We start from the raw sequence: 17862 nt of genomic DNA, 5'->3' as shown, positions 1-17862 counted from the left end.
GAGAAGTCCCCATATTCGGAAGGTTTTTGCATTTACAGCCCCATGAAGAGTGAAATGTGCCTCATCAGACCACAAGTTCATTCGAGCCCATGTGTCGTCAAGTTCCATACTAGCCAGAAATAGGAGAGTAAAGTCTATTCGTTGTTGCTGATTACAAGACTTTAGTACTTGCACTACGTGAACCTTGTATGGGAACCAGCGTAAAATTATTCGAAGCCCTTTACATACAGTAGACCAAGGAAGGTTCAAGTCTCTTGACACACCTCTGGCAGGTACTACTGACTGGTAACGTTTCGAATTCTGACCATTGCAACCGGCACTTCATCCAATACTTCCATTCCAATACGTGGTCATCCCCTGCCTGGAATTACACCTAACTCCCCAGTCGCTTCAAATTTCTTTATTAGTTTCGAAGCCCCACTGACGTCAAAGGTCCTTTACGCAAACCTTTAAGTTTTCGATATTCACACAGTGCTGCATTAGGGCAGAACAGTTTTACTAAAAGAGCATGTTCCTTTTTTGTAAGAGCCATAATGGTTATTGACGGTGGCGTTGGCTTTTCTGCTTTTATCTAACAGGATGTCATTTGCGTAAGCAGCGTGTCTTGAAGTAAATGACAACTTTTGCATATGTGCAGCGCCGTTTTTCCTGTGGTGGCGAAAATTTGAACTAATTTTTTTCTTCTACAGCGCTTCCCCATACCATAAGTGACATACCCACCGAATTTCACAGCGCTAACTCTAACCATTTTGACACTAGGGTCCGCTGAATAGAGAAACTTATTTTATAACCACCGGTATACATATATACCCAGTAGAACCCGGATAAGAAGTTTTTCAAGGGACTGGAAGTAAGGTTTAGAACTTCTTACGCGGGAAAACTTCTTCGGGAAGGGAAAATGACCTAAGGGTATAAAATCTTAAGCGCAGGAATAAAAATGAAAAGATACACATACATAAGTTAAAGATGATTTTTAAGTACTATTTCAGAATTTATAAATATTTTACTCTCTGCCTATGGGAAACATTTTTAAACTGGGGATTTCTAATTGCTTAACATTCTGTTCATTAAATTCATTACTAAGTTGGAAGAATAAGCTCCTTTGCAGTTTCAACATACTTCACTTTAAAAGGTCACAATTACAGTAAGACAGAGCAATAATCTACTAAGTAATTCAGAACTGTTCACAACCCCTTAACGCTGTCTACGTATCCGGAACTTAACGCTGTCTACGTATCCAATTATGGATATCAATGAAAACAATTTCAATATGTCACTTCCATTATATCAAAATGTTTCTATTAAAGATGTTTTAGCGCTGAAAGCCTCAGACTACAGTAAATTCACTAATCGAATAAGTTAGTGCCAAGCATCAGTTTAATTCGTAGTAAACCACCGAAGTAGATAAAATGGCATGCTTCTGTTATATCTAATATTGTGAGTGCCTTCACAACGAGTTGCACTGATATTGAACTATATCGAATAAGCAACACTTCGACAGTGGATTCTCGAATAGGCAACATCTCGCCAATGGATTCTCGGCGTATACCATCACCCCATAATCCCTGGGTAGTGGTATTGGCCGAGAATAAGTAAAATTTGTCTTCTCCATTGGCGAAGCGTTGCTTATTGGAGGTAGTGCAATATCAGGGTAACTCATTGTGAAGGCATTCACAATATGAGATTTATCAAATATGATGCCATTTCACCTACTTCAATGGTTTTCCACGAACTAAAATAATGCTTGGCACTAACTTGTTTGATTACCAAATATTTATATTGTTTAATACTTTTTAATAATAAAAATAAATAATTTCGATATTTAAAAAACGTATTAAATGGGAAAACGTTATTATAATAATACACTGTGTATTCTTTATCAAGAACTTTTTATGCGGGAAAACGTTTTACCCGGGAAACTTCTTATGCGGGAAAATAATACATTACAATATGTAGAGGTGAAATTGGACTTAAGAAACCAAACCTAGTACAGAGGAAAACTTGTTATGCGGGAATTTCTGATCCGGGTTCTACTGTATATAAAACTGCACTATTTAGAGGGAGTTGATTGAACCTGGCTATGTCACGTGAAAGATACAAGTGGGTTCCATTTTAAAATTGACAAAATTTAAAATTGCTTAATACTAATTAAAATTTAAAATTATAATAAAAATATAATTTTTAAAGGATAGTTTTACAGAAGAAAATAATATAATAAAGAATCCAATAAACGAATTCTACTTTGGTTTCACAAACGTGCAGATAGTGCTATCTTACCGAAAAATTTATATCGCACACAACTACATGTAAAACTGAAACCTATGGCACTAAATTCTGTTTAAATAATTTTAAAAAAATCAAGCATGATAGACAGTGGGTTGAGTGCTAGACTGAACTATAGTGGGCTCAGGGCATCTCCCTGGAAGATTCCTCTTCTGATGGGGATCAGTTTGATCGTGATATTCTCGAACTTGATGGTGGTCCTGCATTTTGTCATGGTTGTTTATTATTATTGTTATTATTATCATTATCCAGTGTTCTGCCAAGAGTAGATCCAGTATACGCTCAATTACGTCCTTTTCCCAATCCTCAGCCCACTTCTTCATCTTCGCATATCTACTGTCCCCACTCTCAATTCATCTATCACAGTTTCCGTCAATCACTCGCTGGGCCTCTTCCCCTTTACTTTTCCCTCTAATCACATCTTCCATTAGTCCCTCATCTTGAATATTTCCTCTCACCCATCTTTCTCTTTCTCGAAAAGTTCTCACTTTATCGATCCATCTTATCTTTTCTATCTTCCTCAGTATCCACATTTCATACTTCACAATTTTCTAAAATCTTCCGTTCTCAATGTCCATGTCTCTGCTTCATAATCTTTTCCTTAAACTAAAATTCTTAATTTCCCACATGATCTTCTTTGCTCAAAACTTTTTTTTACCCATTTGGTATTCCTTTCATATTTATTTCTCTAGTGCTCTTTGCTTCTTCTATCATTATGATTCCAAAATACCTATACTTTCTCACCTACTCTATTCTCTCTCTCTCTCTCGCTCTCCTGTTTAAACACGTAATTCACACCTTTCTCTTCTCACCGTCATAATTTTGTCTTGTCAATATTTATTCTCTTCACAAAACTTACCGCAACTTTCTTTTAGTCAATTAACCAATTTTTTGAAATTTCGGAAATATGCGAGACGTAATTTAAGAAGTAGCCGGGGTGAGTTTATGCTCAAGCAAACTACTTCATAAATGACACGAACTCAGTCACTAACTTTGATTCGGTAGAGTAAGGGCGTGAGCATATAACATCGTTTTATGATCATTAGTACAATTTGATCCGTTCGATTTTAAAACGGTTCTGATTTTCGTCAAAGATGTTTTCACATCTTTCGTGTGCGTACAGGGTACATACGCGGTTATTATTATTTTTTTTTAAAGCATATTCGTTAAACTACTTAAAACTTTTTAGTTTTGGTTCACTTCAGGCACACTTTCGCACTTTTTGCTTATCAATGCATAATTATCTATATGTATTGAATAATTAAGTACCAAATGTGTGGTACTACATTTAGAGTGGTAGAAAATGATAAAGACCTGGGAGTAATTGTGCAGTCAGATATGAAGTTTTCTGAGCAATGCAGACAGACTGCCAGAGCAGGTCATGGGGTATTGTCAATGATATACAGGAATTTTGCTAGTAGGGAAAAGGAGGTGCTTATCCTTTTGTATAAGTTAATGGTCAGGCCACACCTTGAGTACTGCATACAGGTCTGTAGGATTCATTTTAGGAAGGATGTAGAGATTCTTGAGCGTGTACAGAGAAGGGCAACAAGATTGGTGAGGGGAACAAAGGGGTCCTCTTACCAAGAAAGCATTAGCATTAGTTGAGGCATATGATGCAAGAAAGCAAGCTTATAAAGCATCAGCCAAAAAGAAAAAACTTCCCATTTCACCCATCCAGTCACTCCAAATGTTTGTCTAGTTCAGCCTTAAATTTATTTAAGTAATCAACTACCCGCTGGCTAAAGGCAAACTTCTGCACATCTATTCTACAACTGACTTTCCTCAATTTGAATCTATGCCCCCCTCAAGTTCTTAATCTGAGCAAGCGGAAGTGTTCCGTCAGCATTGAGCCTGCTCAAACCATTCAAGGCCTTGTACACCACGATCAGATCACCTCGCAGGTGCCTAGTCGCCAGATGCTGTAACTTGCAGAACTTGAGCACTTTCTTTGTAAGTGCACCCCTTTGTTTCTCTCACCAATCTTGTTGCCCTTCTCTCTACTCGTTCGTTCTAGCAACTCTACATCCTTCCTTAAGTGAGGCCTCCAGACCTGTATACAGTACTCAGGAGGTGTGGCCTCACTATTGCCTTATACAAAGGGATAATAATCTCCTTGTCTCTGCTAGCAAAGTTCCTATATATCATTGACAAAACTCCATGACCTGCTGTGGCACCCGTCTGCACTGCTCGGAGAACTTCATATCTGACTGTACAATTACCCCCAGGTCTTTTTTCATTCTCCACCTCCCTGAGCGTAGTATCACACAGTTGGTACGTTTCTCTTGTGTTACTGCTACCCATATGGAGTACTTCGCATTTGTCAATAATAAACTTGTTGCCACTTCTCAGCCCATCTGCCTAACATTTCTAGACCCTGTTGCAGTAGCATACTGTCTTTACTGTCATTAACCCTGTCAATCTTTGTATCATCTGTAAACTTGGACATTAAGCCTGATATACCTTCATCGATATCATTGATAAATACACAAAACAACAATGGGCCCAGCACCGAACCCTGGGGCTCTCCGCTAATAACTTTAGTCCACGTAGAGCAGTTGTCCATTTATTACCACTCTCTGCCGTCTCCCTCTCAACCATCCCTTTGTCCATTGCAGTAACTTGCCCTTAATGCTATACCGCTCCAATTTGTATAGCAGTCTTTCATGAGCAACAGTATCAAATGCTCTCCTGATACTGTTGCACATTGAAAGGCTTAAGTTCTGCAAATTGCAGCGGCTGGAGACTAGGCACCAGCGAGATGAGCTGATTGAGGTGTATAAGGCCTTGAATGGGTTGAGTACGCTGAATTCTGATGGGATTTTCCCGCTTGCTCAGATTACGAACCTGATGGGTCATAAATTCAAATTGAGGAAAGACAAGTTGTTGAATAGATGTGCAGAAATTTGCCTTTAGCCAGCGGGTGGTTAATTGCTGGAACAAACCTCCATCTGTCGTTGTAGAAGTTGATAGCTTAAATAAATTCGAGGAACTGGACAAACTTTTAGAAGGAACGGATGTGAAATTTTTTTTTTTTTTTTTTTTTTTTTCGGCTGATGCTACATCAGCTGATACTCTTGCTTTCTTGCATCACATGCCTCCATTTCTATTACTATTACTATATTCATTTGTAATAAGCAAATTACTTTAGAGCTAGGAATATACCCGGGGAGGAACACCGGAACGCTGGTCCGGTTCGTCATACTTAATACCATCAGTAATGTCACTTCCATTCTTAATTATTAAGAATAAGGTATTTAATTACCGAGAACGTTTCGTAAAATTTCCCATTTCAAGCCCTCGTTTATTAACTTACTGAAACAAACAGTTCTGCAATAATCTGTTTCCGAGGTTAAGTATTTATTTTAAGGAATAAGTTATTATGCCTTAAATAAATTTACTATAAAGTTATAAAATTATATACTATTGAAACCTACTAGCATAATTTATATTTAAGTTCGTGCTACAACCTACCTAAGAACAATAAATAGTAAAAAATAATAAATTCCAAAAACTGAACCTTATGCATATTTCGACCGAAGGCACTTGAAAGCACATGGATTTTAATGCTGTGACAAGTCAACTGCATCAAATGCAGCGCGCAGATGCGAAGCTTTGGCCAAAGCATTGCATTACATAACTAGACATTGCGGTATTTTAATATCCTCTTCTTCCCAAGAACAGCCGACTTTCAAGAAATGACCATTATCCATGCTCCTCTTTGATATCCACTAGTACTAATGAAATTACAAAATGCAATCTGACAAAATTTCAACCTTACCTTCTCGCATGAAAGCTGTATGCACCTACGTTTTCTTTTGATTCCATTGAATTATCCATAATTGATCCTAGATGGCAGCACTTTACAGTTTGGTATCCTAACAGCGCCACACAGTAATGATGCCAAACTTTATTAACCAAGATTTTCAAAATTTTTTTGAAGGGCGATTCAATTTTTTTTTTTTTGGCCGCGGAACACTTTTACAAATAAAATATGTCTATTTATAAAGGGGATCAAAGGGAGAAGTGAGTAATTACAGATCTGCTAAGCTTGACTTTGGTTCCAGGAAAAAAAATTAAAGTAATAACTGGTTAAAGAAGTAATGCAGGATCATCTTGAAGGAAATGCAGTTATAGTTTTTTTTTTCTTACACACGGAAGATCTTGGAAGATAACGGAATATTTCGTTAAGGGAAGATATTCTTTAACCAATCTGATTAGTTATTATGACATAGTCGTAACCACAAAGGAACTGTATTAAAAAAAAAACCAACAAAAACAAAAAAAAAAAACAATTTGACATCGTATACAGGAATATATATTGTTATTATCATTAGCCAAATGTTTCAAGGAAGCCTGAGGCTTTTGCTGCACCAGACAAAAAAAAAAAAAAATTCTAACTTACCCTAAGAAAGAGAGAGAAGTAGAAGGAAATCACTATGAATAAGAAGAATGATGATATCTGGCACAGGACCCTGGGTGTGCCAAGCCCATACTCACCAGATGTGAGCCCCTGGGGTTGTATAACCCCAGAGGCTCACATCTGGTGAGCATGGGCTTCGCATACCCCCAGAGTCCTTGGGGGTATGCGAAAAACGTACAGTAAACATACAAATGGACCACAGAATACACTAAATTTACAGACATAATGTATTAAGGCCTTAGTTGATTTGGCGCTTAACACACACACACACACACACACACACACGCACGCACGCACGCACGCACGCACGCACGCACACACACACACACACACACACACACACACACACACACACACACACACACACACACACACACACACACACACACACACACACACACACACACACACACACACACACACATCTCAAAGAGCTTCATCATTAACCCTAACGACTTTGCTACTTTTGAGGATATGCTTACCATTGTTTGCTGTCGTTCTGTATTGGAAGGAAAATGATGAATTTGAACCCTATCGACACAGGAGAAATTTTTATATGCGTTTTTCACACTGCGTCTGAATTATTCGGTCTCAGAGTGGGGAAGAGCACTGTTTTTTCATCCGGTAGTTCAGGTTTTTCTTGGAGTATAATCAGGCAAACTGACTGTAGGATACATGCAATTGGGTGATATTCTGTCTCCTCTGAACTGATAAAAAAATGCTCATTCATATTTGAATCATCCGAACACAAACATTCACATTGCTGTGCTCGATTACCAACTTTCAGTAGGCACTGAGCAATGAGGAAACTACCATAATGCCTGATCTGCCACTGGTGGAGGAAAGAAGTCAGTGAGTCTTTACTCCTGATTTGGTGCGATTTGTTAAAGATCACGTTGGGCCACTTGTACCCTCGCTTGCTGGGGGGGGGGGGAAGCAGAATTTTATAGTTTCGCTTTTGCTGCCCAGAACGAATGTTGGTGCTTCAGCCCAGAGCCGTGCCAAGGGTGAGACAAACGAGGCTCTTCCATCAGATTAAAAGCTGAAAGGGGCGCCAAAAGAAAGATTAAATAATTACCAATGTTGCCATGATTAACAGTAGGGCGCAATTTTTTATTCTTGCCTCAGTACTAAATTGGCTTGGCATGGCCCTGCTTCAGCCCATTCAAATGTAAACCATTGAAATAACAAGTAACAAATGTTTGTAAAATGCATCAGTCGTCTGGAGCCCTTCTGTATTAAACCACGAACATGAAGTCCATACAACATGGAAGTTAAGCAAGTGACAAATGTGTGTCAAATACACTAGCCATTTGAGTGTGACATTGAGAGAGCAAATTGATGTTGTTTTAGTAGTTTAGTTTTAGGAGCATTAGCGACTAAAGCTATATTGCTTCGTATATGCTGTCTGCAAATTGCATGTGTTCTGAGGTCGATTTTCTGTTTTGCTGGACGAAAAACCCGAGTTTCCGGGAGAAAATGCCACGTTACCCTCGCCTGAGACCGACTGACTCAGCCACGGTGTGAAAAAGACCCATAAAAGTTCTTCCCGTCATCGACGGGATTCGAACTGAGGTCTTTTTCCACCCAGTGTGGAGAGGACGGCGATTCTTCCAACCCACGAGGGCAGGGTGTGACTTGCATCAAAAAAGTAAAAAAAAACAGTATTTTTTTAAATTGTTGCAGACTATAATTTTATAATAGCAGTTTCCTTTAAACATTTTTGCTATTTATTTTTATTTGTTTATTTTTTTATCTTTTAATTATTTATTTAATTTTATTTTATTATTTTTTTCCTGGTGTTTTGCATTGTCCAATTTATTGCTAATAAGTTTAGAGATGGGAAATTTGATAACACTGCGAAGTGGCTAAATACCTTGATGTGTTTTTATGACAGTGGGTTGGTTATCCATGTGTTTGCGTGGAACTGTTCTGTCATGTTTCGAGGTGTTGCAATTTTCCTGCAGTTGTAATGATAGGTTTATTTCGTTGCCATAAAATGGCAATTAAGGTTCAGCTTATGAATCATAAATCGTTATTGCATCATTATCAACTTCTCACGCTGTTTTAAACAACGCCATGTCTTGAATTGACCATGTGAGAAAGAACTGGTGTTTTCGTTTATCGCACTTTTATATTTTCTCGCTTCTACATGTCTGTTGTTAGTAAATTAGCACAAAAAGCATTTTCGCGTCATTTACTGATTACAAATACTTGTATGGGTATTGTCTTTTCTGCTTTTGGAGATACTATTCAGCAAAATGTAGAAAAATTAGTGATATATGAGAAACCATTCAGTTGGAGTAGAACAGGTAAGAGTAAAATATTCGGTTAAAATTGTAGTTTAGCATTCGAACTCTGCAATACTCGAGAAACCGTGAAACTATTATGTGAAATTCATATATTTAATGCTATCAATTCATATTGTTATCATCCACTTTATGAGAGTAATGACATTGAGTCAAAGTAGAAGTGTATTTTCGTATATGCGGTAATAAATATACCTTGGAGGTATTTCTTTATTATCCTCCAGTATATTTAAACTTGCAGTCTAACGCAACCTTAACCCAACTAATGCATATTTATGTATATTATATATATATATATTTATTAAATCTTAACATTTTATGTATATTTATTTATATACATTGGTTAGATTAGCCTTATTAGTAACTTACACTGACGGGAGGGTAATTAAATTTGTATGCTTTACTGCATTTGATCTTGTTCGTAGGGAGCTTTTTGCATCTACTGAAGACCAATGACTGAGTATTTTACCAGTGGAAAAACTATGAATTCTGCTCCTCCCCCCCTTACGACTACCACCAGATTGTCAAGCAGCCCCATTTGGTTTTTAATAATCATACCAAATCAGTTGTCGGGCCCATGCCCCCCCCCCCCTCCTGACCTGTGGTGGTATGGTAATTGCATACAGGTCTGGAGGCTTTATTTTAGGAAGGACATAGAACTGCTGGAATAAGTACAGAGAAGGGTAGCGAGATTGGTGAGGGGGAACAAAAGGGTGCTCTTACCAAGAAAGGCTTAAGTTCTGCAAATTGCAGTGTCTGGAGACTAGGCTTCTGCAAGGTGATCTGATTGAGGTGTATAAGGGGGGTGAATGGCTTGAGCATGCCCAATGCTGATGGAACTTTTCCTTTTGCTCAAATTATGCACTTGAGGGGCAAAAATTCAAGTTGAGGAAAGACAGGTGTAGAATAGATGTGCAGAAAATTTGCCTTTAGCCAGCAAGTGGTTGATTGCTGAAAACAAACTTCCATCAGTCATTGTGGAAGTTTGTTTAAATTAGATAGCTTAAATTTAAGATAGCTTAAATTAGATTCAAGGAAGAACTGGACAAACTTTTAGAGTGAATGGATAGGTGAAATGGGGAGGTTGTTGTTTTTTTTTTTTTGCTGATGCTGTATAAGCTTGCTTTCTTGCATCATATGCTAATAACTGTAGGCTTGGGTTAATGTTTGACTTGGATTTAAATACTGTTATCCACAGTTTTGTCTAAGTTGCTAACATCATTTCCTGAAAGGACAAATCCATTATCAAAAACAGCTGTTTTGGAGCTTATTGGGTTTTTATCAACTGGTAAATCACTCTTATTAGTGATGAACAGCCATGTGTTGTATGAGAGTAGAATTTACACTTAAACATATGACTATTATGTATACCTTTAATCTGTAGAACTGTGTAACCTGTTTGCAGCTAGGGTTATATTTCAGAGCTATAGCTGAAATCACATAAAATTTGTATACATCACTTTGTTTAATTTCAATCATGGGGATCTTTCTGCTCCTGCTGAAGACTGAGGGCTGAGGTTTCAACCTTAGGTTTGGGCTTATGTTTAACTTTGGAGACATATCATTATTCATGTTCTGCCTGAGTGGATAATATCTTTTTAAATTGTATGTATCACTCAAAAAAGGAAAACTTCTATAAAGCACATCTGGTGGATGAGAAGCCAGTAAGCTTCTGGCAGTGATTATTAATTTACTATTAATTACTGGTCGCAATCCTCACTGAAACACCAAAGAAGTTAAGTTGTTCAGTTAAGAATAAAAAAGTGAAATTCATCTATACGTTCCATATTTTGTTGCAATAGGCTGAAAGTTGTGTTGTTATCCCAACTTTTGGTCTGATCTGGCAGAAAAATAAAAAAAAGCCAATTTTACAGTTCAGTATTAGCATTAGCATTAGCATTAGTAGAGGCATTTGATGCAAGAAAGCAAGCTTATGCAGCATCAGCCAAAAAAAAAAAAAAAAAAAAGTAACATAAATAAATAAAAATAACCACTTCCTCTTCACCCCTCTGTTCGTTCGAAATACCTGTCCAGCTGAGCCTTAAACTTATTTAGGCTATCAACTTCCACGACAAGGGATGGAAGTCTGTTCCACCTACCAACCACCCGCTGGCTAAAGGCAAATTTCCGCACGTCTATCCTACATCTGTCTTTCCTCAATTTGAATTTATGCCCTCTCAGGTGATTATTCTGAGCTAGAGGAAGAATCCCATCAGCATTGAGCATGCTTAAACCATTCAAGGCTTTATACACCTCTATCAGACCACCTCGCTGGTGCCTAGTCTCCAGACACTGTAATTTGCAAAACTTAAGCCTTTCTTCGTAAGAGCACCCCTTTGTTCCATTCACTAATCTTGTTGCCCTTCTCTGTACTCGTTCCAGCAGCTCTACATCCTTCTTGAAATGAGGCCTCCAGACCTGTATACAGTACTCTAGGTGTGGCCTGACCATTGCCTTATACAATGGAATAATCACCTCCTTATCCCTGCTGGAAAAATTCCTGTATATCATTGACAATACTCCATGAGCTACCCTTGCAGCCCGTCTGCACTGCTCAGAGAACTTCATATCTGCCTGCACAATCACCCCCAAGTCCCTTTCATTCTCTACCACTGTCAGTGTAGTACCACAGAGTTGATACGTTGCTCTGGGGTTGCTGTTTCCCATGTGTAGTACTTTACATTTGTCAATGTTAAACTTCATTTGCCACCTCTCAGCCCATCTGCTCAACCTTTCCAGATCCTGTTGCAGCAGCATAGTGTCAGTAGTGTCCTTGACAACCCTGCCAACCTTTGTATCATCTGCAAACTTGGACATTAAGCTTGATATACCATCATCAATATCATTTATAAATACAGAAAACAACAATGGACCCAACACTGAACCCTGAGGGACCCCACTAATAACATTAGTCCACGATGAGCAGTGTCCATTGATTACCACTCTCTGTCTTCTCCCCCTCAACCACCCCTTTATCCATAGCAGCAATTTGCCTCCAATGTCACACTGCTCCAATTTGTGTAGCAGTCTTCCATGTGCAACAGTATCAAAAGCCTTTCTAAGATCCAAGTATATAATATCAAAGTTATTCCCTGCATCCAGTTCTTTTGTGACTGCATCATAGTATCCAATCAAGTTGGTCAGGCAAGACTTCCCCTTAACAAAACCATGCTGTGTCTGAGCTATAACTGAAGTCTTGTCTAAATGATCCTGCAGTGCTTCTTTAACCAGTGCCTCCATTAATTTTCCTGGAACAGAAGTTAAGCTCACAGGTCTATAATTACTTGTGTCAGCCTTTGATCCTCCTTTGTGAATTGGGGTCACATTTGCACATTTCCAGTCTATGGGTACCTTCCCTGAGTCCAAGGAAGCTCTCATAATTATGGCTAAGGGTTTGCTTACTTCCTTTGCTGCCTCCTTTAATATAACTGGATAGATCCCATCCACCCTGGGTGCCTTTCTTGTGTTTATCTTCAACAGTTTCTCCTCCACTTTACTCCCAGTTATTTCAAGATTCTGTAGCTTACTGCTAGAGTTGAATACACCTCTGGCATTCCCTTTGCTGAATAACTCCTCATGTGTGAATGTCGATGCAAAATATTCATTTAGTTTGTTAGCTACCTGAGCAGGATCATCAACACTTGACCCATCAATATCAAGTGGACCAATCTGATTCATCCCCTTCCTTCTAGAGTTTACATAAGTAAAGAACTCTTTGCTGTTTTTCTTTGCATCCCTTGCCAAGGATTTCTCGTAATCTGCCTTCGCCTGCCTAACCTCCTTTGTAACTTGGTTGCATATCAACTTGTATCTATCATAGGCTTCTGTGTCATGTGTTAATTTGTAAGTATCCCATGCATTTTTCTTCTCTGCCATATGCCTCATTAGTTCATCTGACATCCAGTAAATATCTATGAGAGTAAATGTCTATAGATATTTACTATATCCATATAGTAAATATCTATGAGAAAACGACAGTAAACCAAAATGATTTAAAACACATGTAGTGTATTCTCTCATTCATATAAGTATTTTAGTAATTCTTGTTTTCATGACATACCTCATATAATTGGTTCTATTAGAATGAGCAGCAGCCTGGAGATTTCCAGTTCTGCTGGGAGTCATAGTAGAACAAATAAATACATGGGCTTTGTTAGGGTAACTAAGAGTAAAAACAAGTGCATGTACACCAATGCTAGGAGTATAGTTAATAAATTTGATGAGCTTGAAGTGCTAGTCAAGACATCAAAGGCAGATATTGTTGGGATATCAGAGATGTGGTATCACACAGACATAAGTAGTGAAGAATTGGAATTTGGGGAGTACAATGTGTACAGAAAGGATAGCCAAGACAGGAAGGGAGAAGGGTTATGCTGTTAGTTAAGAAACACGTAAAATCTAAGGAAGTCCAATTGATGTTGGTGGACAGTACAATGTTGAGTCTGTTTGGTGTGACATAAGCACTGGGAAAGGAAAAATGAGAGTAGGTGTGTGTTATAGGCCTAATGAATCTGATGAGTATAATGAGCAATTGTGCGGAGAAATAGAGTGGGCCAGTAAATCAGAATGTCTTATAATGGGGGATTTTAACTTTCCAGATATCGACTGGAACTTGTGGGTTCACGAGCAAGACTTTTGTGGATTTATTGGATGACTGTTTTCTACAGCAACATGTTCGAGAGGCAACCAGAGAGGGTAATACTCTTGATCTGATTATCAGCGGTAATTATTCATGCATTAAGAATTTGCAGACAAAGGAACCACTGGGTGACAGTGATCACAATGTACTGATGCGGGAATTACTTAAAGACGTAACTACCATCAAGGCTAAAGGAAAGAGCTATTGCTTTCGTAAAGGTGACTACAGGGGTCTCAGACAGTTCTTAAATTCTGTACAGTGGGATCAACTGATGATGCTACCAACATTGAATTCTAAATGGGAAGCCTTCAGGGACTTAATTTTGGAGGCTACTAGGCTTTTCATTCCAACTAAGAAATACTGTCCAAAGTTTAGGCCTAAATGGATGTCAGATGAACTGAGGCTCGTGGCAGAGAAGAAAAATGTATGGGTTGCATATAAAGTATCAGGTGACACATAAGCTTATGGCAGATATAAACTAGTCTGTAATCAAGTCACAAAGGAGGTTAGGCAGGCGAAGGCAGATTACGAGAAATCCTTGGCAAAGGATACAAAGAAAAACAGCAAAGAGTTCTTTACTTATGTACTTGTGTAACCTCCAGAAGCAAAGGGATGAATCAGATTGGACCACTTAACATAGATGGGTTGACTATTGATGATCATGCTCAAGTAGCTGATAAACTGAATGAGTATTTTGCATCTACATTCACATATGAGGGGAGTGCCAGAAGTTTATCAAACACTAACAGGGAACTAAGTGATTTTGTAATAACTGAGAGCAAAGTGAAGGAGAAATTGTTGAAGTTAAACATAAAAAAGGCACCTAGGGTAGATGGGATCTATCCAGTTATATTAAAGTAAGCAAACCCTTAGCCATAATTACGAGAGCTTCCTTGGACTCAGTGGCAGTCCCTATGGACTGGAGGTGTACAATTGTATCACCAATTGTACAAAGGGGAATTCAAAAGGTGACACAAGTAACTATAGACCTGTTAGTTTAACTTGTGTTCGGGAGAAAATAATGGTTAAAGAAGCATTGCAGCATCATCTAGACAAGACTGCAGTAATAGTTAAGACAGCATGGGTTTGTTAAAGGAAGGTCTTGTCTGACCAATTTGATTGGATACTATGATGTGGTCACAAAGGAACTGAATGCTAAAAATAATTTTGATATCATATACTTGGATTTCAGGAAAGCTTTTGACACTTTTGCGCATGGAAGACTATTGTACAAATTGGAGCAGAATGGTATTAAGGGTAAGTTGCTACAATGGATAAAGGGATGGTTGAGTGGGAGACGACAGAGAGTGGTAATCAATGGACACTGCTCTTCGTGGACAAATGTTATTAGTGGAGTTCCCCAGGGTTCTGTGTTGGGCCCATTGTTGTTTAATGTCCAAGTTTGCAGATGATACAAAGGTTGGCAGGGTTGGTAACGACAGTAAGCTACTCCAACTGGATCTAGATAAGTTGGGCAAATGGGCTGAGAAGTGGCAACAGTGTAAAGTCATTGACAAATGTAAAGTACTGCATATGGATAGCAATAACTGAAGAGAAATATACCAACTGTGTGGTACTACACTCAGGAAAGTGAAAAGGACCTGGGGGTAATTGTGCAGTCGAATATGAAGTTTGCTGAGCAGTGCAGATGGGCTGCCAGGGCAAGTCATGGTGTCTTGTCAATGATGTATAGGAATTTTGCTAGCAGGGACACGGAGGTGATTATTCCATTATACAAGGAAATGGTCAAGCCACACCTAGAGTACTGTGTGCAGGTTTGAAAGCCTCATTTTAGGAAGGATGTAGAGTTGCTAGAACGAGTACAAAGAAGGGCAAGAAGATTGGTGAGGGGAACAAAGGGGTGCTCTTACCAAGAAAGGCTTAAGTTCTGCAAATTGCAGCACCTGGAGAGTAGTCACCTGTGAGGCAATCTGTTTGAGGTGTATAAGGCCTTGAATGGCTTGAGCAAGTTGAATGCTGATAGGATTCTTCCTCTTGCTCAGATTAAGAATCTGAGGCAGCACCGATTCAGATTGAGGAAAGACAGTTGTAGAATACAAGTGCGGAAATTTGCCCTTACCCAGCGGGTAGTTGATTGGTGGAACAGGCTTCCATCTTTTGTTGTGGAAGTTGATAGCCTAAATAAATTTAAGGCTGAGCTGGATAGGCATTTGGAACAAATGGAGGGATGAAATGGAAAGGGTTTTTTTTTTTTTTTTTTTTGCTAATGCTGCATAAGCTTGCTTTCTTGCATCGTATGCCTATGCTAATGCTAATATTTTGTATGTATTATAAATTATATTTCTCAAGATGAATATATTTCTATACTTAACCTTATGACATTTTTTATATTTATGTCTGTTAGTATTTCTTGTTTGTTAATAGTATATAAATGTTTAATTATTAAGGTATGGATAAAGATCCAAATCTTTATTTAAAAATGTTCTCTTTGCTGTAATGAGATTGAAACTTCTTGAGGGATAGACATTTGGCTTCATTTTATATTCTGTTTAAACTTTAATCATTGCACGAGGATATCTGTGGTGGGATGCAAAGGAAACCAAAATGGTATTTATTAACTGCAAAATAACACAAGAAAGCATCACTGAAATGCGGAAAAAAATGAAAGCAAAATTTTGCATATCTATCCTGTACCCATAATTTTACAGTTTAAATGTGTGTGTGTGTCATTTGAGAAAAATTAAGGACCCTCATTAGCATTTAGTTCACTCAATCCATTTAAATGTTAAATAGATTGAGTCTTTAGTCACATCTTGCAGGTTTTCAGATGTTGCAGTTTACAGAACAGAAATCTTTCTTGGTAACAGTACTCCTAGTAATTCTTGTTGCTCTTCTTTGCCGTCTTTCCAGCAGATGCGCATCCTTCCTAAAATGAGGTTTTCAAACCTGGGATAATCTCACATTTGACCCCACTGGTAAAATTCTTGTATATTATTGATAGAACTGCATGATGTCTAGCAACTTGTCTGCACTGCTCAGAAAACCATGTCAGACTGTGCAATCACCAAGATCTTTCTCATTCTCTATTACTTATTGTGTGGTACCACCTAATTGGTACGTTATTCTGGGATTACTGCTACCTAAATGGGGGTGGTTGTGTAGGCAGATATGAAGTTCTCTGAGCAGTGCAGACCGGCTGCAAGAGTAGCTTATGGTGTATTGTCAATGATATATAGGAATTTTTCTAGCAGGGATAAGGAGGTGATTATTCCCTTGTATAAGGCAATGGTCAGGGCACACCTAGAGTACTGTATACAGGTCTGGAGGCCTCATTTCAAGAAGGATGTAGAGCTGCTGGAACGAGTACAGAGAAGGGCAACAAGAGTAGTGAATGGAACAAAGGGGTGCTCTTACGAAGAAAGGCTTAAGTTTTGCAAATTACAGTGTCTGGAGACTAGGCACCAGCGAGGTGATCTGATAGAGGTGTATAAAGCCTTGAATGGTTTGAGCATGCTCAATGCTGATGGGATTCTTCCTCTTGCTCAGAATAATCACCTGAGAGGGCATAAATTTAAATTGAGGAAAGACAGATGTAGGATAGACGTGCGGAAATTTGCCTTTAGCCAGCGGGTGGTTGGTTGGTGGAACAGATTTCCATCCCTTGTCGTGGAAGTTGATAGCCTAAATAAGTTTAAGGCTCAGCTGGACAGGTATTTTGAATGAACAGAGGGGTGAAGTGGAAGTGTTTTTTTTTTTTTTTTTGGCTGATGCTGCATAAGCTTGCTTTCTTGCATCAAATGCCTCTACTAATGCTAATGCTAAATGTAGTATCACATTTGGATAGCAGTATATAATCTAATTCTATTAGAGAATATTAAATTTCACATTGGTATCAATGTGAAATTTATTCTTTCAATCTAATTTTTGTCATCAGTCTGCATTACTGATTGTTTTAGAATAGAATTGTGGTTATAGTTTAATATGTACACTGGTGTTCAAAGAAAGTGCATCCCCTTAAAATTGTTGATTGTTGTCCGAATAACGTAAGTATATGGCAATATTTGTTACAGATTGCATCAGATAAGATTGACATGTATATGTGATGATGTAATATTGCATCAGATGTTACTTTCAGCTATATAAGCATGCTCTGCAAGAGTTGCAGTCATTCCTTGCTTGTGTCAGGTTGGCGAGTTACATGCAGTTGATGCCATGAAGAAAGAGTGCTATTGTTGCTTTACGTGAGG

The 17862-nt window shown here is 38.3% G+C and overlaps 1 protein-coding gene across 1 annotated transcript in view; it reads left to right on the top strand.

Moving 5' to 3' along the window:
• Positions 1-8555: 8555 nt before the first annotated feature.
• Positions 8556-17862, top strand: part of LOC150078981 (mpv17-like protein 2) — a 41273-nt gene continuing 31966 nt past the window's right edge. The window contains exon 1 of the mRNA XM_090382750.1: positions 8556-9018. Within this exon, the coding sequence (XP_090238876.1) occupies positions 8859-9018 (160 nt within the window). The 5' untranslated portion in view covers positions 8556-8858. The remainder of the gene's footprint in view (positions 9019-17862) is intronic.

This window comes from Mastigoproctus giganteus, chromosome 10 (assembly GCF_048544385.1).
Source record: "Mastigoproctus giganteus isolate SK-2022 chromosome 10, ASM4854438v1, whole genome shotgun sequence".
Classification (NCBI taxonomy): domain Eukaryota; kingdom Metazoa; phylum Arthropoda; class Arachnida; order Uropygi; family Thelyphonidae; genus Mastigoproctus; species Mastigoproctus giganteus.
Note: the sequence above shows the minus strand (reverse complement) of the source record. Positions and strands in the feature narration are given on the sequence as shown.